General features: G+C 49.9%; 1 protein-coding gene across 1 annotated transcript in view; it reads right to left on the bottom strand.

Moving 5' to 3' along the window:
* LOC140409438 (disintegrin and metalloproteinase domain-containing protein 9-like) overlaps positions 1-24,553 on the bottom strand; it is a 956,416-nt gene that overhangs the window by 910,160 nt on the left and 21,703 nt on the right. The window contains exons 3-4 of the mRNA XM_072497871.1: positions 16,207-16,285; positions 2,591-2,667 (exon numbers count right to left, since the gene is read on the bottom strand). Of these exons, the coding sequence (XP_072353972.1) occupies positions 2,591-2,667; positions 16,207-16,285 (156 nt within the window). The remainder of the gene's footprint in view (positions 1-2,590; positions 2,668-16,206; positions 16,286-24,553) is intronic.

Below are 24,553 nucleotides of genomic sequence, written 5' to 3'. Positions count from 1 at the left end.
TTTTTTGGGGTGGAGGATAGGTGTGCGAGGTGCTCGAGAAGCCCAGCGAATCATACCCATATGTTTTGGTCATGCCCGGCACTACAGGGGTTTTGGATGGGGGTGACAAAGGTGCTTTCAAAAGTAGTAGGAGTCCGGGTCGAACCAAGCTGGGGGTTGGCTATATTTGGGGTTGCACAAGAGCCGGGAGTGCAGGAGACGAGAGAGGCCGATGTTTTGGCCTTTGCGTCCCTAGTAGCCCGGCGCAGGATATTGCTAATGTGGAAAGAAGCCAAGCCCCCGGGGGTGGAGACCTGGATAAATGACATGGCGGGGTTTATAAAGCGAGAGCGGATTAAGTTCGTCCTAAGGGGGTCGGCTCAAGGGTTCACCAGGCGGTGGCAACCGTTCGTCGAATACCTCGCAGAAAGATAGACGGAATGGGAAAAAGAAGGCAGCAGCAGCAGCCCAGGATCGGGGGGGGGGGGGGGGGGGGGGGGGGAGGAGGAACCAGAAGGACTCTCAGGGTTGTTAATATATACTGTATAGTATGTATAGGTCGTTGCTACAGATAATTATATATTGGACTGTTAAATTATATTTTTGGAGAGTGTTACTTGTGACAAGGCAGTTGCCAATTAGGGCTAGTTTTCATTTTTGTTATTTATTATTTATTCATTTTTTGTTTATAAAATAGGTCATTGTTATTTGTGTTGTTATAATATTGTGTAAAGGATGCACAATGTACTGTGTTGGTTGACCAAAAATTTTCAATAAAATATTTAATTAAAAAAAAGGGAATCTCAAACATGGGGCACAGTCACAGGATGAAGATCTGATCATGAAGGACTGAGATGAGGAGAAATTATGTCACTTCGAGGGCTGCGAGTATTTGGAATTTTCAAACCCAGAGGGATTTGAGTGTTCCGTAACTGACCACATTTCAGGCTGGAAGAGACAGATTTATAATCTATATTAATGACTTAGACAAGGGAAGCAAATGCACGATTTGCACAATACAGGCGGGAAGTGGTGAGGATGACACAAAGAGACCACAAGGGAAATAAAACTTGGCAGCTGGAATATAACACCGGAAATTGCGAAGTTGTGCACTTTGGTAGGAAGAATAAAGAAGCTGAATATTATTTAAATGGAGAGAGATTGCAGAAAGCTGCAGCACAGAGGGATTTGTGGTCCTCGTGCTTCAATCACAAAAAGCAAGTTCAGCAGGTAATCGGGGAGGCCAATGCAGTGTTGGCCTTTATAAAACGAGGGAAGTCTTGCTCAACCTATGCAAGGCATTGGTTAGACCACACCTGGAATACTGTGAGCAGTTTTGGTTTCATTATCTACAAAGGTTTTACTGACATTAGAGGTTGTCCAGAGAAGGTTCACTAGGTTGATCCCAGGTATGGAGGGATTTTCTTGAGCAGAGAGGTTGAGTAAGTTGGGCCTGTCCTCATTGGAGTTTAGAAGAATGAGAGGTGACTTTATTGAGACATATCGGATTCTCAGGGGGTTTGACGGGGGAGATGCTGAGAGAACCCTTATGGGAGAGTCTAGGACCAGAGGACATAGTCTCAGAGTAAGGGGCAGGTTTAGCACAGTGGGCTAAACAGCTGGCTTGCAATGCAGAACAAGGCCAGCAGCGCGGGTTCAATTCCCGTACCGGCCTCCCCGAACAGGTGCCGGAATGTGGCGATGGGGGCTTTTCACGGTAACTTCATTGATTGAGCCCAGTGTGCTAAACCAGCCCCTGTATTTGATGCGCCTGACACCAAAGCACTGCTCTTCTCAAAGCACAATCCTGGCAGGACACAGCCAGGAGGAGAAGAGAAATGTTTCAGGGATGTGCTCAAAGCATCCGTCAAGAGATCAGACATACCCACAGACTCATGGGAGACCCTGCTTTGTGGCCAATCAAAATGGAGAAGGCTCACTCAGGAAGGCACTGAACTTATTGGCAGTCTTTGTCGGGAACATGAAGAAGCAAAATCGAAGGTTCCGGAGGGAGTATACTGTGGTAAACCACTGAACATACATTACATGTATTGCGGAACACTGCCAGTGTACTCCAGTCATTACAGTAAATCCCAGCCTGCTGGCTCTATCCAGCAGGCTCTGTATTAAAGTGTATGCTCTCCTGCACTGCCCCCATTCTTGGGTCCAGCTGCCGGAGGCTTTACACCGAGCACAATAAATTGATGCACCATCAATGACCACGAGACGAATGGTGAACCATTGTGGCTGGTCGGCGGTGGCGGGGGTATCGGCGGCCAGCGTACGGTCAGGCGAGCAGGAGTCCTGGGGTGCGTTCCAAGATGGCGCAGAAGATCCATCTCCCAACCCTTCAAGCCCCACCTGTCCCCCACGTGGTCTAGTCTGCAGATTCACGTCAGACTCATCACCCATTGAACCGGAGCGGAAACAAAGTCAACCTCACTCTGAGGGACTGTCTTAGAGAGAATCCTCACTGTGAATAAATACCTCCCACCACAGTCAGACAGTCACCTTTACCCAATTGAACTAGCAGCCGATAGGTTAAAAATGGGAATATTTAAGCCCACAGAAAAGAGGAAAAAACCCAAGAATTAATTGTCAGTCTTTTTACCTGAGTCCTGAGCAGGTGCTTGCAGAGACCTGGGATCCAGGGAATCTTCTGATGGAGCCTTGGTAGTAACAGTGATGCTGTAGGAAGATGGTTAAACGTCAGACTAAAACCTCTGAAATATCAGCACATCCCAAGAGAACACATTGACAATTCTTCTTCAATATATTAAACAGCATTACCACCAGAGAACCAATGTATCAAAGACACTGAGCGAGCATTCTAGGGGTGGCAGGGGGAACTCTAGTTTCACTGAGATGGGGAGTGATTCTCACAGGGAGGTGAAAACGTGTTCTGGTGCTGGTGTGAAGGTTCACAGATATTGGCCTAATCATGACCCCTCTCCCCAGCATCACCATTGACATCACCGGTTAGACGAGCTATTTCCCATTGGCTCAGGTCCCATTCCGTATAACGTTTCAAACATTGAAATAAAAGCAAAATTGTGTAGAGACTGAACATCTGAAATTTTAAACAAGTGCAGGGAAAACCCGGCAGGTCTGGAAAAGAGATGAATCATTGTAATGGAAACGTTTGCTCAGTCTCTCTTCATAAGACAGTCGCACCATCCCCGGAACAAGCCTGATGAACCTCCCGCAATGACAAGAATATCCTTTCTGAGGTAAGGGGACCAAAACTGCGCCCAGTACTCCAGGGGCAGTCTAAGCAGACTTCTATATAACTGAAGCAAGACCTGACTGATGCACTATCAATTACGACGAGACGAGAGTAGAGAGTAATCGAGGCTTTATTACACAGAGATGTGTGGCCTCCTACAGCTGCTGCCGAAATGGCTGCAGCTCGGAGAGCACACACATTTATACTCCGCCTACTGGGCGGAGCCAGCAGGCAGGGTTCTACCCCCGTACCTGTAGTACAGGGGCCTTACCGTAATACCCATATATACAATATAATACAACAGTGGTGACTACCACACTGACTCCTCCTGTACTCAAACCCTCTCGTGATAAAGGCATGTCAGAATTCAGTGACTTTCACACCTGGACACACAGGTCCCATTGTACATTTACACTTGGTCAATTCTTACAATTTAGGAAATATTTTGCACATCTGCTCCTTCTCCCAAAGTGGACTATCTTACATTATTCCACATTATATTCCATCTGCCATGTTCTTGCTCACTCATGGGACACGATTTTTGCGGCTGCTTCCGCTGGGAGCGCAAACATCAATAATCACGCTGGCAAGATTTTGTTTTGCGATTAGCCCCGCCCCTCGCTGGTGATGAAACGAGGATCCTGATATCTATAAATGTAGATATAATCAGCGGGCTTCCCGCCATATCTACCCCAGGATGGTATGTTGCCTCCCTGGTGCCAGGGTCCAGGATGTCAGTTAGAGGGGTGCTGTGCTCTGACTGTGAGATGTGGCAGGTCCGGGAGGCTTCCAGCGTCCCGGATGGCTTCATCTGCAGAAAGTGCACCCAACTGGAGCTCCTCACAGACTGCATGGTTCGGTTGGAGCAGCAATTGGATGCACTTAGGAGCATGCAGGTGGCGGAAAGCGTCATAGATCGCAGTTATGTAAATGTGGTCACACCCAAGGTGCAAGCAGAGAAATGGGTGACCACCAGAAAGGGCAGGCAGTCAGTGCAGGAATCCCCTGTGGTTGTCCCCCTCTCGAACAGATATACCCCTTTGGATACTGTCGGGGGGGATAGCCTATCAGGGGAAAACAGCAGCAGCCAGCAGTGGCACCACGGCTGGCTCTGATGTTCAGAAGGGAGGGTCAAAGCGCAGAAGAGTAATAGTAATAGGGGACTCTATAGTCAGGGGCACAGATAGGCGCTTCTGTGGACGTGAAAGAGACTCCAGGATGGTATGTTGCCTCCCTGGTGCCAGGGTCCAGGATGTCTCCGAACGGGTAGAGGGCATCCTGAAGGGGGAGGGCAAACAGGCAGAGGTCGTTGTACATATTGGTACCAACGACATAGGCAGGAAGGGGCATGAGGTCCTGCAGCAGGAGTTCAGGGAGCTAGGCAGAAAGTTAAAAGACAGGACCTCGATGGTTGTAATCTCGGGATTACTCCCTGTGCCACGTGCCAGTGAGGCTAGAAATAGGAAGATAGAGCAGCTAAACACGTGGCTAAACAGCTGGTGTAGGAGGGAGGGTTTCCATTATCTGGACCACTGGGAGCTCTTCCGGGGCAGGTGTGACCTGTATAAGAAGGACGGGTTGCATCTAAACCGGAGAGGCATAAATATCCTGGCCGCGAGGTTTGCTAGTGTCACACGGGAGGGTTTAAACTAGTATGGCAGGGGGGTGGGCACGGGAGCAATAGGTCAGAAGGTGAGAGCATTGAGGGAGAACTAGGGAATAGGGACAGTGTGGCTCTGAGGCAGAGCAGACAGGGAGAAGTTGCTGAACACAGCGGGTCTGGTGGCCTGAAGTGCATATGTTTTAATGCAAGGAGCATTACGGGTAAGGCAGATGAACTTAGAGCTTGGATGAGTACTTGGAACTATGATGTTGTTGCCATTACAGAGACCTGGTTGAGGGAAGGGCAGGATTGGCAGCTAAACGTTCCAGGATTTAGATGTTTCAGGCGGGATAGAGGGGGATGTAAAAGGGGAGGTGGAGTTGCGCTACTTGTTCGGGAGAATATCACAGCTGTACTGCGAGAGGACACCTCAGAGGGCAGTGAGGCTATATGGGTAGAGATCAGGAATAAGAAGGGTGCAGTCACAATGTTGGGTGTTTACTACAGGCCTCCCAACAGCCAGCGGGAGATAGAGGAGCAGATAGGTAGACAGTTTTTGGAAAAGAGTAAAAACAACAGGGTTGTGGTGATGGGAGACTTCAACTTCCCCAATATTGACTGGGACTCACTTAGTGCCAGGGGCTTAGACGGGGCGGAGTTTGTAAGGAGCATCCAGGAGGGCTTCTTAAAACAATATGTAAACAGTCCAACTAGGAAAGGGGCGGTACTGGACCTGGTATTGGGGAATGAGCCCGGCCAGGTGGTAGATGTTTCAGTAGGGGAGCATTTTGGTAACAGTGACCACAATTCAGTAAGTTTTAAAGTACTGGTGGACAAGGATAAGAGTGGTCCGAGGATGAATGTGCTAAATTGGGGGAAGGCTAATTATAACAATATTAGGCGGGAACTGAAGAACATAGATTGGGGGCGGATGTTTGAGGGCAAATCAACATCTGACATGTGGGAGGCTTTCAAGTGGCAGTTGAAAGGAATACAGGACCGGCATGTTCCTGTGAGGAAGAAAGATAAATACGGCAATTTTCGGGAACCTTGGATGACGAGTGGTATTGTAGGCCTCGTCAAAAAGAAAAAGGAGGCATTTGTCAGGGCTAAAAGGCTGGGAACAGACGAAGCCTGCGTGAAATATAAGGAAAGTAGGAAGGAACTTAAGCAAGGAGTCAGGAGGGCTAGAAGGGGTCACGAAAAGTCATTGGCAAATAGGGTTAAGGAAAATCCCAAGGCTTTTTACACGTACATAAAAAGCAAGAGGGTAGCCAGGGAAAGGGTTGGCCCACTGAAGGATAGGCAAGGGAATCTATGTGTGGAGCCAGAGGAAATGGGCGAGGTACTAAATGAATACTTTGCATCGGTATTCACCAAAGAGAAGGAATTGGTAGATGTTGAGTCTGGAGAAGGGGGTGTAGATAGCCTGGGTCACATTGTGATCCAAAAAGACGAGGTGTTGGGTGTCTTAAAAAATATTAAGGTAGATAAGTCCCCAGGGCCTGATGGGATCTACCCCAGAATACTGAAGGAGGCTGGAGAGGAAATTGCTGAGGCCTTGACAGAAATCTTTGGATCCTCGCTGTCTTCAGGGGATATCCCGGAGGACTGGAGAATAGCCAATGTTGTTCCTCTGTTTAAGAAGGGTAGCAAGGATAATCCCGGGAACTACAGGCCGGTGAGCCTTACCTCAGTGGTAGGGAAATTACTGGAGAGAATTCTTCGAGACAGGATTCTACTCCCATTTGGAAGCAAATGGACGTATTATTGAGAGGCAGCACGGTTTTGTGAAGGGGAGGTCGTGTCTCACTAACTTGATAGAGTTTTTCGAGGAGGTCACTAAGATGATTGATGCAGGTAGGGCAGTAGATGTTGTCTATATGGACTTCAGTAAGGCCTTTGACAAGGTCCCTCATGGTAGACTAGTACAAAAGGTGAAGTCACACGGGATCAGGGGTGAGCTGGCAAGGTGGATACAGAATTGGCTAGGCCATAGAAGGCAGAGAGTAGCAATGGAGGGATGGTTTTCTAATTGGAGGGCTGTGACCAGTGGTGTTCCACAGGGATCAGTGCTGGGACCTTTGCTGTTTGTAGTATATATATGATTTGGAGGAAAATGTAACTGGTCTGATTAGTAAGTTTGCAGACGACACAAAGGTTGGTGGAATTGCGGATAGCGATGAGGACTGTCGGAGGATACAGCAGGCTTTAGATTGTCTGGAGACTTGGGCGGAGAGATGGCAGATGGAGTTTAATCCGGACAAATGTGAGGTAATGCATTTTGGAAGGTCTAATGCAGGTAGGGAATATACAGTGAATGGTAGAACCCTCAAGAGTATTGAAAGTCAAAGAGATCTAGGAGTACAGGTCCACAGGTCATTGAAAGGGGCAACACAGGTGGAGAAGGTAGTCAAGAAGGCATACGGCATGCTTGCCTTCATTGGCCGGGGCATTGAGTATAAGAATTGGCAAGTCATGTTGCAGCTGTATAGAACCTTAGTTAGGCCACACTTGGAGTATAGTGTTCAATTCTGGTCGCCACACTACCAGAAGGATGTGGAGGCTTTAGAGAGGGTGCAGAAGAGATTTACCAGAATGTTGCCTGGTATGGAGGGCATTAGCTATGAGGAGCGGTTGAATAAACTCGGTTTGTTCTCACTGGAACGAAGGAGGTTGAGGGGAGACCTGATAGAGGTATACAAAATTATGAGGGGCATAGACAGAGTGGATAGTCAGAGGCTTTTCCCCAGGGTAGAGGGGTCAATTACTAGGGGGCATAGGTTTAAGGTAAGAGGGGCAAGGTTTAGAGTAGATGTACGAGGCAAGTTTTTTACGCAGAGGGTAGTGGGTGCCTGGAACTCGCTACCGGAGGAGGTGGTGGAAGCAGGGACGATAGGGACATTTAAGGGGCATCTTGACAAATATATGAATAGGATGGGAATAGAAGGATACGGACCCAGGAAGTGTAGAAGATTGTAGTTTAGTCGGGCAGCATGGTCGGCACGGGCTTGGAGGGCCGAAGGGCCTGTTCCTGTGCTGTACATTTCTTTGTTCTTTGTTTGTTTGTTCTCACATTTAGAATTATTCCCTCACCGGCGTGACATCACGATGGCTGGATTTACAATCGGTGTTTAAAACTGTGATCCAGGTCAATGGAAGCTGCAGGGGACGCACAGATATAGCCCCCGGGGAGGAGAGGGATATGCCCAGGCAGTACCCTGGCATTTCCTCCCCAGCAGAGCACCATCACCCTGGCACTGCCCTCTGGCACCCTGGGACTTTCCCCTGGAACCCCGGCATATCCTCCTGGCACCCTGGCACTGCTCCATGGCAATGCCCTCTGACACCCTGGTACTGCTCCATGGCAATGCCCTCTGACACCCTGGTACTGCTCTGTGGCAATGCCTCCTGACACCCTGGTACTGCTCCATGGCAATGCCCTCTGACACCCTGGCACTGCTCCGTGGCAATGCCCCCTGACACCCTGGTACTGCTCCATGGCAATGCCCCCTGACACCCTGGTACTGCTCCGTGGCAATGCCCCTGACACCCTGGTACTGCTCCATGGCAATGCCATCTGACACCCTGGGACTGTTCCGTGGCAATGCCATCTGACACTCTGGTGCTGCTCCATGGCAATGCCATCTGACACGCTGGTACTGCTCCATGGCAATGCCCCCTGACACCCTGGTACTGCTCCGTGGCAATGCCCTCTGGCACCCTGGTACTGCTCCATGGTAATGCCATCTGACACGCTGGTACTGCTCCGTGGCAATGCCCCCTGACACCCTGGTACTGCTCCGTGGCAATGCCCTCTGGCACCCTGGTACTGCTCCATGGTAATGCCATCTGACACGCTGGTACTGCTCCGTGGCAATGCCCTCTGGCACCCTGGTACTGCCCGCTGCCAGGGAGCATTGCCAGGGGTCCCTCTGCGGTGGTCCATTGGGTGGGTTCCCATATCACTTGGGGGGTGGTTCTCCTTGTGTGTGTCACTGGGGCGAGCCCCCGAGTCCGTGGGTGGATCTCCATGTGCGAGTAACGTTGAGGGGGGTGGCGTCCTCTTTCCTCTATTGGAGATTGGGGTGGCCTCGGGGTTTGCGGCTGCCAGCTCTCTCCGGCCCGTCTTGCCTCGCCCGGCGTGATGCCGTGAGTCACATTTGCAGGTGGGACACCCTAGGTCACCTCCCGGACTCAGAGGATGGTTGAGGGCCAGCATTCCACTGAATCCCAGTCGGATGCTAAGCTCCCGGATGCTGCCCGAACACCGATGTTGGAACCGCAAAGACAAATCTGGGAACGCCAGGCTGGATGCAGTCAACATATCGTAACGTCCGAAGGTGGAGTCCGTCTGATGTCATTGTGCTGACACACAAGCGGAATGATGTCAACACTGATAGAGCGACGGCCGTCCTGACGTCCTTGGTCCAGGCCACAGGGCCTGCGGTGCTCCAGGAGTAGCACACCATCGCTGATTGGCTGACTGAGCCCCAAATCTGCATTGCACTATGACAATCAAACTCACACATGAAAACGATGTGCATTAAATGGAGATTGACCTCCTTGAGCCAGCATTCTGCCACGTGTGGTGCTGCGGTTATATCCGGTTGTCGGCTGTTGTAGCCAGTGAAATGTTGGTAAAGTTCAAGAAAATGCTGCACAATCTGAGGCGTGGAACAAACACCCTTTCACAAGTATTATCACATTGCAGAAAGGCCACTTCCTCCTGAGGTCAGTCTAACCTCCTCGGATGAGATCATAGTGACATAAGAGTGTATACACTCATTCAAAGAGCAAAGAACAATACAGCACAGAATAAGGCCAACCTTTGCCAAAACCCTCAGCAACTCCTTGTGCCGTATCGCTCGATATGCATCCTATCCATGCATTTGTCAAGTTGCCTTCTGAACGCCGTTAATGTATCTGCTCCCGCAACCTCCCCTGGCAACGCATTCCAGACACTCACCAACCTCTGCGTAAAAAACCTGCCTCGCACATCTCCTCTAAACTTTGCCCCACGGACCATAAACCTATGCCCCCTGGTGACTGACTCCTCCACCCTGGGAAAGAGTGCCTGCCCATCCACTCTATCTATGTCCCTCATAATCTTGTAGACCTCTATCAGGTCGCCCCTCAACCACTGTCTTTCTAATGAAAAGAGTCCGAGTCTATTCAGCCTCTCCACATAGCTAACACCCTCCAGCCCAGGTAAACCCTCCTCTGCACCCTCTCCAAGGCCTCCACATCCTTCTGGTAGTGTGGGAACCAGAATTGTGCGCAATATTCCAAGTGCGGCCTTACCAAGGTTCTATACAACTGCAGCATGACTTGCCAGTTTTTATACTCGATGCCCCGTCCAATGAAGGCGAGCATTCCGGATGCTTCGTGACTACCTTGTCCACTTGTGTTGCCACTTTCAAAGATCTGTGAACCTGTACGCCCAGATCTCTGGCTTTCTATATTCCTAAAACTTTTGCCATTTTCTGTACATTTCCCCTCTATGTTAGACCTCCCAAAATGCATTACCTCACATTTGTTCGGATTAAACTCCATTTTCCATTTCTCTGCCCAGGTCTCCAACCTATCTATGTCCATTGTGTCCTCTGACAATCCTCAACTCTGTCTGCCAGAGAGAAAAAGGTTTTACACACAAGTAGTTGGGGTGCGGAATGCCCCTCCTGGAAATGTGGTGGAGGCAAGTTCAATCAGGGCATTCAGGAGGGAATTAGATGATTGTTTGTTTAGAGCGATGTGCAGGACAAAGGGGAAAAGGCAAGGGCATGGCACAAAGCCATGATGCTCGGTTGGAACAATGATGGGCTGAATGGCCTCCTCCCGCACCGTAACAATTCTGTGATTTTATGATTCAAGTGGATCACTGAGATAAGGATGAGAGCAGCGGGGGTGTATGAAAAAGTATAATAATAATCTTTATTGTCACAGGTCGAAGGGCCTGTACAGCGCTGTAATGTTCCATGTTCTATGTAAGTAGGCTTACATTAACACTGCAATGAAGTTACTGTGAAAATCCCCGCGTCGCCACATTCCGGCGCCTGTTCGGGTACACAGGGAGAATTCAGAATGTCCAATTCACCTAACAAGCACGTCTTTCGGGACTTGCGGGAGGAAACCGGAGCGCCCGGAGGAAACATAAAATACTAAAAGGACTGATAAAGTAAACACAGACCAAATGTTCCCCCCTTGTGGGGTAATCTAGAACGAGAGGTCACAGGTATAGATTGAGAGGTGGTAGATGTAAAACTGAGTTGAGGAGGAACTACTTCTCGCAAAGGGCGGTGAATTTGTGGAACTCGCTGTCCCATAGTGCGGTGGAATCTGAATCATTAAACACTTTCAAGAAGGAGATAGATATATTTCTGATTTTTAAAACGGATTAAAGGGATGTGGGGAGCAGGTGGGGACGTGGATTTGAGGTCAGGAAGAGATCAGCCAGGATTTGATTGAATGGGGGAGGAGGCTCGAGGGACTGAATTGCTGACTTCTGCTGCTAATTCCTATTCCGATGAAGATGGTAAGCTGGGCCCAGCATGGAGGACACTGGTTAAAGTGGATCATCATTGTATCTTGTCATCGCCTACCTGGAACTTCACGTTTCATGTTGCACGCCTGCCTTGTTTGGTCAGTACACTGGGCGGAATTCTCTCAGCCTGGGGCCACCGGAGAATCCGAATCGCCCAACGCCGCCCCGACGTTGGTGTGGTTGACGTGGTGCCAGTCAAACGCCGAGTCCCGCTGGCGCCTGTACTCCTGCGCCATGTTGCGTTGGGGCCGGCGCGGACAAGGGAGACACCGCGCATGGGCGGATATCGCGCCGGTGGGACTGCGCATGCGCGGGTTCGTGCCGGACCCGCTGCGCATGCACGCTTCCCCCGGCGCCCATTCCACGGCCATTTCAGCAGCTGGAGCGGCGTGAACCTGCAGGGGCCAGAATTGCTGATCCTGAGGCCGTGTTGACACCGTCGGGAACCGCGGCGGAGATCCCGTCCCGTCAACACTTAGCCTCAGGATCAGAGAATCCCGCCCACTGTTCTCTACCCCTGCTCCCTCATCTTCTTCACCCTCATCCCTCTCAATGCCCTCGCAATTGGAGGACATGTGAAGCTCGTCCATGTCAGCAGCTGGCAAGATCCCCTCCTTTGCAGCATCAGATTGTAAGGTGCAGCAAGCCACAATGATATGTGAGGCCCTCTGAAGATTGGAATGGACAGCGTCACTTGATCAACCAGACATTCAAATCCCACCTTCATCGCTCAATGTCACAGCATGAACAGGGTTATACCTTCCCCTGAGAGACTGTCAGGCCACTGAACGGCTGTTATCTGCCATGTTTTCAGTGGGTAGCCAATCCAGAATGTGCTGAGATCCCTCGAAAATCTGTGCAGTTGCCTCAGGATTTCCGAGTTACAGCAACTTCCTGGGTATCTGGAAGATAATGGACTGAATTCGCTGTTTCAGCGGCTAAGTGCCGGCTGAAACGGCGAATTAGCGGGTGTTTTACCACGCCAAAATCAGCGATGCCGGGACCGGGGGGGCTAGCGGCGGCGTCGGGTGAGCAGCTGGTTCGTGATGGAAAGCGAGGCCAGCAGCGTGGGTTCCATTCCCGTCTCCGACTTGCCCCTCACCTGAGGTGTGATGATCCACAGATTCAATCACCACCAGTCAGCTCTCTCTCTCTCAAAAAGGAGAGCGCAGCACGTGTTACTGACAGTTAATAGGCTGGGTTCGGCGCTTCGTCATTGGGCAGAGAGCCGTTCAAATTTGAAAAAGGTTTTGTCTGAGAAACGGCGGAGAAATCGAAGTTTGAGCACCCATGCCCCGCCCTCCCGCGATGCCCCGCCCTCCCGCGTCCCGCCTTCCCGTGATGCCCCGCCCTCCCGTGATGCGCCGCCCTCCCGTGATGCCCCGCCCTCCCGTGATGCCCCGCCCTCCCGCGATGCTCCGCCCTCCCGTAATGCGCCGCCCTCACGTGATGCTCCGTCCTCCCGCGATGCCCCGCCCTCCCGCGATGCTCCGCCTTCCCGTGATGCGCCGCCCTCCCGTGATGCTCCGCCTTCCCGTGATGCGCCGCCCTCACGTGATGCTCCGCCCTCCCGTAATGCGCCGCCCCCACGTGATGCTCCGCCCTCCCGTGATGCGCCGCCCTCCCGCGATGCCCCGCCCTCCCGCGATGCTCCGCCTTCCCGTGATGCGCCGCCCTCCCGCGATGCTCCGCCCTCCCGTAATGCGCCGCCCCCACGTGATGCCCCGCCCTCCAGCGATGCTCCGCCCTCCCGCGATGCCCCGCCCTCCCGCGATGCTCCGCCTTCCCGTGATGCGCCGCCCTCCCGCGATGCTCCGCCTTCCCGTGATGCGCCGCCCTCACGTGATGCTCCGCCTTCCCGTGATGCCCCGCCCACCCGCGAAGCTCCGCCCTCCCGTGATGCCCCGCATCTCTTAGGCAGAAGTCACATTGGCGCAAGTATTGACAAGTGAGAGCTGGGCGCCATGGCTCTTCAGGGGGAGTGAGAAGGAAGGAAGACTCTGTACAATGGTCGGGCTTGCTGAGGAGAGGAGCGACTTGGTGCCAAGTCCATGGACCTGGTATGTGCTCCCTGGGACCCGGGTGGTCTGGGTCGTTGCTGCCGTCGATGTTTCAAACCCTTTGGTACAAGGTGCAGGCCCCTGATGCTCCCTCTGCTGATGCTCTGGTCATTTGGGAGCCCACCCAGGCCGCCCCTCTGGAAACCCTCAGACTCCGGCTGACCCATCACCGGGAGGAGTTTGAGGGTGGCAGCGGAGGAGTTTGAGGGTGGCAGCGGAGGAGTTTGAGGGTGGCAGCGGAGGAGTTTGAGGCTGGCAGCGGAGGAGTTTGAGGGTGGCAGCGGAGGAGTTTGAGGGTGGCAGCGGAGGAGTTTGAGGGTGGCAGCGGAGGAGTTTGAGGGTGGCAGCGGAGGAGTTTGAGGGTGGCAGCGGAGGAGTTTGAGGGTGGCAGCGGAGGAGTTTGAGGGTGGCAGCGGAGGAGTTTGAGGGTGGCAGCGGAGGAGTTTGAGGGTGGCAGCGGAGGAGTTTGAGGGTGGCAGCGGAGGAGTTTGAGGGTGGCAGCGGAGGAGTTTGAGGGTGGCAGCGGAGGAGTTTGAGGGTGGCAGCGGAGGAGTTTGAGGGTGGCAGCGGAGGAGTTTGAGGGTGGCAGCGGAGGAGTTTGAGGGTGGCAGCGGAGGAGTTTGAGGGTGGCAGCGGAGGAGTTTGAGGGTGGCAGCGGAGGAGTTTGAGGGTGGCAGCGGAGGAGTTTGAGGGTGGCAGCGGAGGAGTTTGAGGGTGGCAGCGGAGGAGTTTGAGGGTGGCAGCGGAGGAGTTTGAGGGTGGCAGCGGAGGAGTTTGAGGGTGGCAGCGGAGGAGTTTGAGGGTGGCAGCGGAGGAGTTTGAGGGTGGCAGCGGAGGAGTTTGAGGGTGGCAGCGGAGGAGTTTGAGGGTGGCAGCGGAGGAGTTTGAGGGTGGCAGCGGAGGAGTTTGAGGGTGGCAGCGGAGGAGTTTGAGGGTGGCAGCGGAGGAGTTTGAGGGTGGCAGAGGAGGAGTTTGAGGGTGTCAGCGGAGGAGTTTGAGGGTGGCAGCGGAGGAGTTTGAGGGTGGCAGCGGAGGAGTTTGAGGGTGGCAGCGGAGGAGTTTGAGGGTGGCAGCGGAGGAGTTTGAGGGTGGCAGCGGAGGAGTTTGAGGGTGGAAGCGGAGGAGTTTGAGGGTGGCAGCGGAGGAGTTTGGGGCTGGCAGCGGAGGAGTTTGAGGGTGGCAGCGGAGGAGTTTGAGGGTGGCAGCGGAGGCGTTTGAGGGTGGCAGCGGAGGCGTTTGAGGGTGGCAACGGAGGAGTTTGAGGGTGGCAGCGGGGAGTTTGAGGGTGGCAGCGGAGGAGTTTGAGGGTGGCAGCGGAGGAGTTTGAGGGTGGCAGCGGAGGAGTTTGAGGGTGGCAGCGGAGGGGTTTGAGGGTGGCAGCGGAGGAATTTGAGGGTGGCAGTGGAGGACTGTATGAAGGTGGATTTGGGGGGGGTTAAGAGGGGTCTGTTTTGATCCCCTTGGGGGCCAAGGACTATGCTCTAAATGATTCCCCCCTCCCTTTACCTCAATGTACAAACTCCCCCCGTAATTGGGTAGGTAATAATTATTGTGTGTACTATAATAAACCTTTGTTCATGGCGATCCTTACCACGCGTTCCTGCGTCGCTTCTGTTGGATTCTACAGGGTGAAGGGGGCGTGGGTGTTGGGAAGCATGGCCGGGATTTTTCCTTTTTGGAGACTGAGACCCCACACCCGCCGTAAAATGAGCGAGAATCACTCCGGGCGTTTTCCTCGCCAGCGGGTCCGCGGATGCGCGCGGCGGCCCACCTCACGCAGGCGTCACCGACATGGCGACATGGAGCCACACAGCGGGCCCGCGCGGAGGAAGGTAGGTCCCTCCCAGATCGCGGTGGCCCCCGATTGCGGGCCTGGCTACCGCTGACGCCCCCTCCCGGACACAGATTCCCCCCGCCCCCACCAGGATCGCCACCACGGCCGCGGGTCCCATCTCCCGGGTGGTACCAGATGTAAACCATGCCAGCGGGAGTCCGGCTGGTCGCCCGCGGAGAATCGCCGTGGGGGCCTATTTCAGCGGCCTCGACTGGCACCGCGGCGACTGCGCTGTGCGCGACTGGCGCCGATTCTCCACCAGAGAATTGGCAGCCCAGTGTCGGAGCGGCGTGGCGGGAATCTCGCACGCCCCCCGGCGATTCTCCGACCCGGCACGCTCGGAGAATCCCGGCCCTGAACATTAATTTGTATTGTTTTATTAATTGTTTCGAATTAAATGTTCTCATCCACAGAGATAAACCTTGAAATGGGCCTGCCTCTGTTTCTGGGCCATGCCCACCTCTGGCCTTCCTCCAAAGACACCTCGGTAAGGCCAGGATTTGGGGGGAATGAGTGAACCAGATGTTTTTTTTACAACAAGCGACAATGATTTCATTGTCATTATCAGACTTATAATTCCAGATATTTTTATTGAAATCAAATTTCACCATCTATCGTAGTGGGGTTCGAACCTGGGTCCCCAAAGCATTACCCTGGGTCCCTGGAATACAAGTCCAGTGACAATACCACTATGCCACCGGCTCCCCTAAATGCTTGGAGTTTGGATCACAGGGTAAGGAAAATTCACAATATATCTCTCAACAACACTCCAGCGATCAGTGCCAGGGCTGATATCTAAAGAGTGGAAACTTGGACAATGTACAGGACTGACCCTGATACCCGAGATGTTTCATATAATTAACACTCACCAGAGGGGTGGGGAGGAACTAAAAGACTGAAATAAATGCTCGATCAGTATGTTTAAGTCAGTTTGATCTAAGTTTGCAAGATATAACTCACCAGTTTTGCGCCCTTCTCTGTCAGCAAAGTCCCATTGGAACCATAGTATAATTTCTGGAACTCTCTCGGCACAAGGACACTGCGGGAAAAGAGCAAAAAGTGACAATTTCTGTCCAGGCGGAGAGCAGGGTTTATACATTTCAGAATTTAACTTTTAGTTTAGGAGTGAGATTTGTAGAGATGTGGGAGCTTCTGACCAAAGGACGGATATTTAAAAGGTTTGAGTGTTGCCACCTTAAGACGTCAGAGTTTGAAGTGTAAGATCAGAAAGGTCAAAGGCCTTTCTCTCGGCTTCATAATGGTGTCAATATATTTGGGGAGCATTCCTGTCGAAGCCAGGTATTTCTAATACAACTAGTATAGGTAAAAGATAGCTGTTCAAGCATAAATATTAAGCCCCAGTTTTAAATACCCATTTAAAAATGAGAATTTCAGCACCCATAACCTCAGGTCATCTCAAAACATATAGCTTCAATAGATACATGAAACAGCATAATTCCATCATAGATTAAAACAGCACAGTTGCAAGACAATTTGACACTGCTTGTGCTGCTGTCAAGGACAAGGGCTGAATTTCATGGCAACGAGGTGGCAGGATTCCAGTGCAGCTTGTAGAGCATTGAATCAAATATATATTTGATTCCAGCTTTCTCGACATGAAGTCTCCATTGTTACATTAGCCAAGCTAGCTTAAAACCAGTTTTTGTTGGTAAAGATTAAGCAGAATATCTCATTCCTTAACATAGACAAGTATGCAGATACGCAACATTTAAAGCTAATGTTGCACATTGAAGATGGACGGCTTGCGGTCAAACCAAATGTGTTTGAGTCTAACCCAAACCAATTAGGATTATATTGGGGTGTGATTAGATGATTTAAGACAGATATGAAAGTGTATAACTGAAAAGTTTCCGCCCGCCATTTTAGTCTGTCTTTAATTCTGAGTCTGTCAGTCTGTCAGTCAGTCTGTTAGTCTGATTAGTCTGTTAGTCTGTCTTTAATTCTCTGCGTCTGTCAGTCTGTTAGTCTGTCAGTATGTCTTTGTAGTGATGTAGTGTTTTAATGTGTTTCTATAGTAGTGTTCTCTCTCTCTCTCTTTTTCATGTTTCATTTCCAGACTTTGACCTTTTAAAAGTTACTTTCGAGCTGTCTGCCTAAGCACGAAGATAATGTGTTGATTCTCTGAAAGCTTCAAATTGTCTACGAATTGCCTTTTAAATGACTTTCAAATTGTAATCAATAGAAGACAAATAAAATAATTCCTTTTGGCACCTGAGAAGTTTTAACTGAAGTTTCTGCTGAGTCCCAGTATTCGCAAAGTGCTACTGGTAACCGAATAGCAGAAATGTTATAAATTCCTTCAACTTTACACAATCGAATAATACTAGGAATCTAACAACTTGGCGTAGTCCAGAAATATTATTAGATCTTTCAACTTGTCGTAGTTCGGCAGGAATAGATCCTTCAAATCCAGATTCCTTCAATTCCCCTCTCATTGTTAGAATTTGTTTTATTCTTTCACGCCCTGTGACCATGGCTGGCAAGATCAGTGCTTGTTCCCCATCCCGAATTGTCATTTAACTGAGTGGTTTTTAAGGGGGTTTCAGATGGCAATTAATAGTCAATCACATTGCTGAGAGTCTGGAGTGACACAGAAATGTAGAAATATGGCTATTGGAGCAGAAGTAAGTCATTCAGCTATTCGAGCCTGCTCCGCCATTCAATCAGATCATGGCTGATCGCTTCCAGATCTCAAATCCACCTCGGCCTCTTCCCCATGTCCTTAATGACTCCGATTCCACCGCACTATAATAATAATCGCTTATTGTCACAAGTAGGCTTCAATGAAGTTACTGTGAAAAGCCCCTAGTCGCCACATTCCGGCGCCTGTTCGGGGAGGCTGGTACGGGAATTGAACCTGCGCTGCTGGCCTTGTTCTGTATTACAAGCCAGCTGTTTAGCCCACTGTGCTAAACTATGAGGCAGCGAGATCCACAAATTCACCGCCCTCTACGAGAAGTAGTTCCTCCTCATCTCAGTTTTACATCTACCGCCTCTCAACCTCTATCCGTGACCTCTCATTCTAGATTACCCCACAAGGGCGAATATTTGGTCTACATTACTTTTTCAATCCCTCTTAGTATTTTATATACCTTGATCAGATCCCTATCATTCTTCTAAACTCCAGCGCGTAGAAACCAAAACTATATAAGCCTGGAATCAATCTGGTGACCCTCCTCTGAACTGCCTCCAATGCCACCTCATACCTCCTCAAATAAGGAGACCAAAACTGGACACAATACTCCAGATGTGGTCTCACCAACACCCTATACAATTGCGACAACACTTCTCTACTTTTATACTCCAGTCCTTTTGCAATAAACGCTAACATTCCATTTGCCTTTTTAATTATGTGCTGTACCTGCATACCGACTTTCTGTGATTCATGAACAAAGACACACACATCCCTCTGCCCAGATGTGTTTTGAATCTGCTTTCCATTCGGGTAATAATTTGCCTTTCTATTTTTTTGGCCAAAATTGATAATCTCACATTTATCCACATTAAACTCTATCTGCAAAATGTTGGCCCAATCTTCGAGCCTATCTATATCATAGAATCATAGAATTTACAGTGCCTAAGCAGGCCATTCGGCCCATCGGGTCTACCCTTGGAAAGAGCTCCCTACCTAAACCCACACCTCCACCCCATCCCCGTAACTCAACCTAACCTTTTTTGGATATTAAGGGCAATTTAGCATGGCCAAATCATCTAACCTGTACATCTTTGGCCTGTGGGAGGAAACCGGAGGACCCGGAGGAAACCCACGTACACACGGGGAGGATGTGCAGACTCCGCACAGACAGTGACCGAAGCCGGGAATCGAACCTGGCACCCTGGAGCTGTGAAGCAACTGTGCTAGCCACTGTGCTACAGTGCCCCCCCCCAATCTGTAAAATCTGTAGCTCCTCTTCACTGCCTGCTTTCCCACCTATTTTGCTACGTTACACTCCGTCCCTGCTTGCAGGTTATTTATGTAGATTGTAAACAGTTGTGGTCTGAGGACTGACCCCTGCGGCACCCCCACTAGTTACAGCTCACCAGCCAGAGAAGGACCCATTTAACCCAACCCTCGTCTTTCTGTCAGCCAGCCAATCCTCAATCCAGTCTAGTACTCTACCCCCAATCCCCTGCGATCTCACTTCTGGATCAATCTTTTATGCGGCACCTTATCAAACACCTTCTGGAAGTCTAGATATACCACATCCACAGGTTCCCCATTATCCACCTTGCCGTTTATGTCCTCAAAGAACTCTAGCAAGTTTACCAAGCATGACGTACTTTCATAAAACCACGCTGACAATGGTGGATTGAGATTCGTCTTTCCAAATGTTCAGTCATCTCCTCCTTAATGATTGATTCCAGCAACTTCCCCACCACAGGGGTCAAGCTAACTGGTCTATAGTTTCCTACTTTTTGCTTCTCTCCCTTTTTGAATCAGGGCATCACATTAGCGTGTTTCCAATCCACTGGGACCCTTCCAGAATCCAAGCAATTCTGAAATATCATAACCAATGCATCCACTATCTCTGCTGCCACTTCCCTTAATATCCTCGGGTGCAGGCCATCGGGTCCAGGAGACTTAACTGCCCTTAATCCCATCAGTTTATTCAATACCATTTCCCTAGTGATGGTTATTGTACCAGGTTCCTCTGCATTAACTGCAGTTTTGAGAATTTTTTAATTATCTTCTACCCTGAAGACAGAGGCAAAATATTGGTTCAGTGCCTCCGCCAACTCTTTTTTAAAAATTTGTCCATGGGATGTGGGTGTCTCTGGCTGGGCCATCATTTATTGCTCGTCCCTGAGGGCATTTAAGAGTCAACAACATTGCTGTGGGTCTGGAGTCACACGTAGGCCAGACCGGGTAAGGACGGCAGATTTCCTCCCCTAAAGGACATTAGTGATCCAGATGAGTTTTTTCGGCAAGTGACAATGGTTTCATGGTCATTTTCTAGACTTTTAATTCCAGATTTTCATTGAATTCAAATTTTACCATCTGCCATAATGGGATTTGACCGTGGGTCCGCAGAGCATGATTCTGGGTCTCTGGATTCCGAATCAGGTGGAAACACCACAACACCACCGCCTCCCCTAATGGGGTTCCCATTATTACCTCACCAGTATCATCTTCTAAAGGGCCAATATTTACTTCAGCTATTCTCTTCCTCTTTATAGAAGCTTTTGATATCAGTGTTTATATATTCTGCTATTTTCTATTCGTAGTTTAATTTAGCTCTTTTGATTTTAGTTTTAGGATCATTTTGCTGAACCTTAAAGTTCTGCCAATGCTTCAGCGTACCACTAGCTTTTAGTATGCCCTAGTTTTTGTCTTTATGTCATCCTTGGCTTCCTTGTTTAGCCATGGAACATTTTTCATCCTTTTACAATTCCACCGCCTCATTAATATACTTTAATTGAGAGGAGTTTCATATCTCCCTGAACATCCGCCATTGTCCCTCAATTGCCCAACCCTCAATTATCCGTGCCCAATCTGCTTGCGCCAACTCTTTCCTCAGGCCTGTATAATTACCTCTGCCCAATGCTAAAACTCTAACATCCCGGCACTCGGTCTTCTCTCACTCAATCTGAATTTGAAAATCCAGCATGCTGTGATCACTCCTTCCAAGAGGATCCTTAACGCCAAGACTATTTATCAACCCTTCTTTGTTACATAATATTAAATCTAAAATAGCCTGCTCCCTGGTTGGCTCCATACATATTGCTCTGAGTAACAATCCCTCATACAGTCTATGCAATTTCCCTCGAGGCTACCTTGCCAATTTGATTAATCCAGTTATATGCATATTAAAATCACCCAGGATTACCATTATGCCGGTCTCATAAACCCTAATTATTTTTTGGTTTATACCAGTATTGGGGCTGTAAATTACTCCTATCAAGAAGTTTTTTTCCCCTTGTTTTTGATTTCCACCCAGATTAATTCAACATCTTGGCCCTTGGTGTCAATATCATTTCTTAATACAGCCTTGATGTCATCTTTAACCAATAAAGCACTCCTTTTCCATCCTGTCTATCCTTTGGGAATACTGAGTATCCTTGGACATTCGACTCCCAGTCCCTGTGCTCCTGTAACTGTGTTTCAGTGATCCCCACCAAATCATACCCATTTGTCTCTATTTATGCCGTTGGCTCATTGACCTTATTCCGAATACTGCGTGTATTTAGGCAGAAGATTTGTAAATGTGTTCTGCTAATTTATTTTTCCCTTGCAGGATTGTCTCATGCACTACGCTTTTCCCACAATCTGACCTCCTTTATTAATCTCTGATAACATTCAGCCTCATCCCCATCTTTCACTCTCACAGTCTCCTTACACTTTGATTTTTTTTACATTTCCTTTCCCCTCCGTAGTTGTTAGACCGACCCTGCCTGTCAATCCTATTAACCTCTACCTTCTCCTCACATGCTGACCTGCTGCTTTGATTCCTATTAACAATTATACTTCTTGTAGTTTTCACCTTCCCTTCCCCAGCCTTTGCTAGTTTAAAGTCCCTGTGACCATCCTATATACCCTGTCAGCCAGAACTCTGGTCCCAGATGGGTTCAGGTGGAGACCGTCCCAACGTTACAGATTCCTTCCTGTCCCAATACTGATGCAAGTGCCCCATGAAGTGGAGCCACTTTCTCTCCTTTAGCCACGTATTTACTTCCCTAATTTTCTCATCCCTGTGCCAGTTTGCACGTGGCTCTGATAGTAATCCAGAGATTATAATCCTTGAGGACTTGTTCTTTAATTTGATTCTCAGTTCCCAATAATCCCCCAACAGGTCCTCTTTCCTTGTTTTGCCAATGTGAGCCACAACAACTGGATGCTCCCCCTCCCACTCCAATATCCTTTCCAGCCTGTTAGAGATGACCCTCACCCTGGCACCGGGCAGGCAATATACCATGTGGGACTCTCAATTCTGCTTACAAAGGATGTTATCTATCCCCCTAATTATAGAATCTCCCACAACTACGACTTGTCTTTTTGCTCCCACCACTTGAATGGCCTTCTGTACCATGGTGCAGTGGTCGGCTAGCTCATCTTCCCTCGAGCCCATTTCCTCATCCACACAGGGAGCATGTACCTCGTACCTGTTGGACAAGGTCAAGATCTGAGGCTCCTCCGTCCCTGAATTCAGGATCCCTCTACCTGCCTCACTTAGAATCACACTCTGTGTCCCTGACCACTGACCAAATTTGAGGTACTAACCAAAGGAGTGTGGCTGCCTCCTGAAGCAAAGCTTCCAGGTAACTCTCCCCCACCCTGCTGTGCCGCAGTGTCTGAAGCTCAGACTCCAGCTCATCAACTCTCAGCTGAAATTCCGCAAGCAACAAACACTTGCTGCAGATGTCGTCACTGCAGCTCGGAATGAGATTGACCAACTCCCACATCATACAGCTACTGCACATCGTCTACCCAGCTCCCACATCACACAGCTACAGCACATCGCCTGCCCAGCTCCCACATCACACAGCTACAGCACATCGCCTGCCCAGCTCCCACATCACACAGCGACAGCACATCGCCTGCCCAGCTCCCACATCACACAGCTACAGCACATCGCCTGCCCAGCTCCCACATCACACAGCGACAGCATATCGCCTTCTGTAAGGTTTCGGGCAATTCGGCCCTTTTGGAAAAACTCAGAGACTGTAAACTGACTTTTCAGCCAAGATAACAGAACCAGTTTTCCCAGCAGGCTTGGCCCGCTGAGCTGAGTAGGGACATAAGTACATAAATATTTACAAACACCCCCCTAGGAGCTACAAGGAAGAAGGAGCCAGACAACAAGATAACATCAAGACACAGACAAAGGGGCACGGGAATACACAGGAGGCTTGCATGCAAGCAGGACAATGGGATGGTCATAGCCCCATGCAAATGTAAATGACCTGGCCTCCACCAGAGCAGAATCCAATTAACACCCCATCAACATAGCGAGGTGAGAATAGCAGCCATCTCCGGAGCAGCTGGAAGACACTGAAATTCTCCACAGAAGAGCCTAACCTCGTTAAACTAGAAATCAGACTGTCTGAGTCCAGCATATTGCGCTGGAAAAGCCCCTAGAAAATCAGCGGTAGAGAAAAACCAAGTTGGAGGCGGACCTGGGGGAGGTACTCCAATCTTGACAGGAGCTACCGGCAGAAACTCACTGGGAGGAGGGGGGCGGAGCCAGCGCCAAATTCAAATCGCGCAGGTCTGAAAAAAACCAAGTTGGAGGCGGACCTGGGGGAGGTACTCCAAGCTTGACAGAAGCTGCCGGCAGAAACTCACTGAAAGAAGGGGGTGGAGCCAGCGCCAAATTCAAATCGCGCAGGTCTGCCTAGCTGGAAGAAGCGGACCTGCAAGGAATACCCGGAAACATACAGCTCTGACCGGCTCAAAGGGGGCGGGACCAGCGGGAACTTTAAAACTTACCTTTTTCAATGCAAAAGGGGCTGGCCGATCACAGAACAAAGCCAGGTAAAGCAATATAAAAGGGGCTGTGTTTTCAATTGGGGGTCTCTTGGTTCTTGGCTCGACCTCTGCACCCCTGACTTGACCTCTGCAGCCTGTGACCGTAAGTACTCTGCAGCAGCTTGCGAAACTCCCTTGACTTTAATAGTGGTTGAGGCTTTGGGGAAGGGAACTTGTTTTGTGCCTTATGATATTGCTAAAACCTGTGTAATCATAAGAATTTTCGTTGTGTCCGCTATATTACCTTTGAATAGACTTAGTTGTATTAGAGCATAAGATTTTATTGTGTTTCTTCTGTTGATGATTTTGACCTGGGTTTTACAATAAACCTTGATTTGATGATAATTGGAGTCGTTTAAATTCTTCAATCCTTCACCAGCGATCTCTGACCAAGTCATTGTTAAAATACTCCTCACCTTAATTCCGGGTTCAAGAATCGAGGGTCATCTTGAGCGATTCACTCAGGACAGACTGCTGGTTAGGAAATAAACAGCAGTGTCCTATTCTCTCTCTTGGGAAAGCTACTCTAGTGGAGTAGGAACCGGGTGGGTGTTGCCCCACCGGCAAGAGAGAGAATCACCTGGGTATTGGTAGGGGTCTGGAGATCTGTGTGATATAAGTCTCAGGCTGTCGGTTAGGAATAAACGGCAGGCTTGAATCAGTGCTCTCTTCAGTGGAAGTGTCCCAGTGCGACATCCCCTGGCCTCTGAAGTTTCAGTGCCAGCTGGAGAGAGACACACACAGACATCCAAACCCCAGATATCGGCCCAGTAGCGGAGATGGCACCCTCTACACAAAGCTTCCAGGTAACTCTCCCCC

The sequence above is a fragment of the Scyliorhinus torazame genome, chromosome 3, assembly GCF_047496885.1.
Source record: "Scyliorhinus torazame isolate Kashiwa2021f chromosome 3, sScyTor2.1, whole genome shotgun sequence".
NCBI classification, from domain to species: Eukaryota; Metazoa; Chordata; class Chondrichthyes; order Carcharhiniformes; family Scyliorhinidae; genus Scyliorhinus; species Scyliorhinus torazame.
This window is presented reverse-complemented; position numbering and strand designations above follow the sequence as displayed.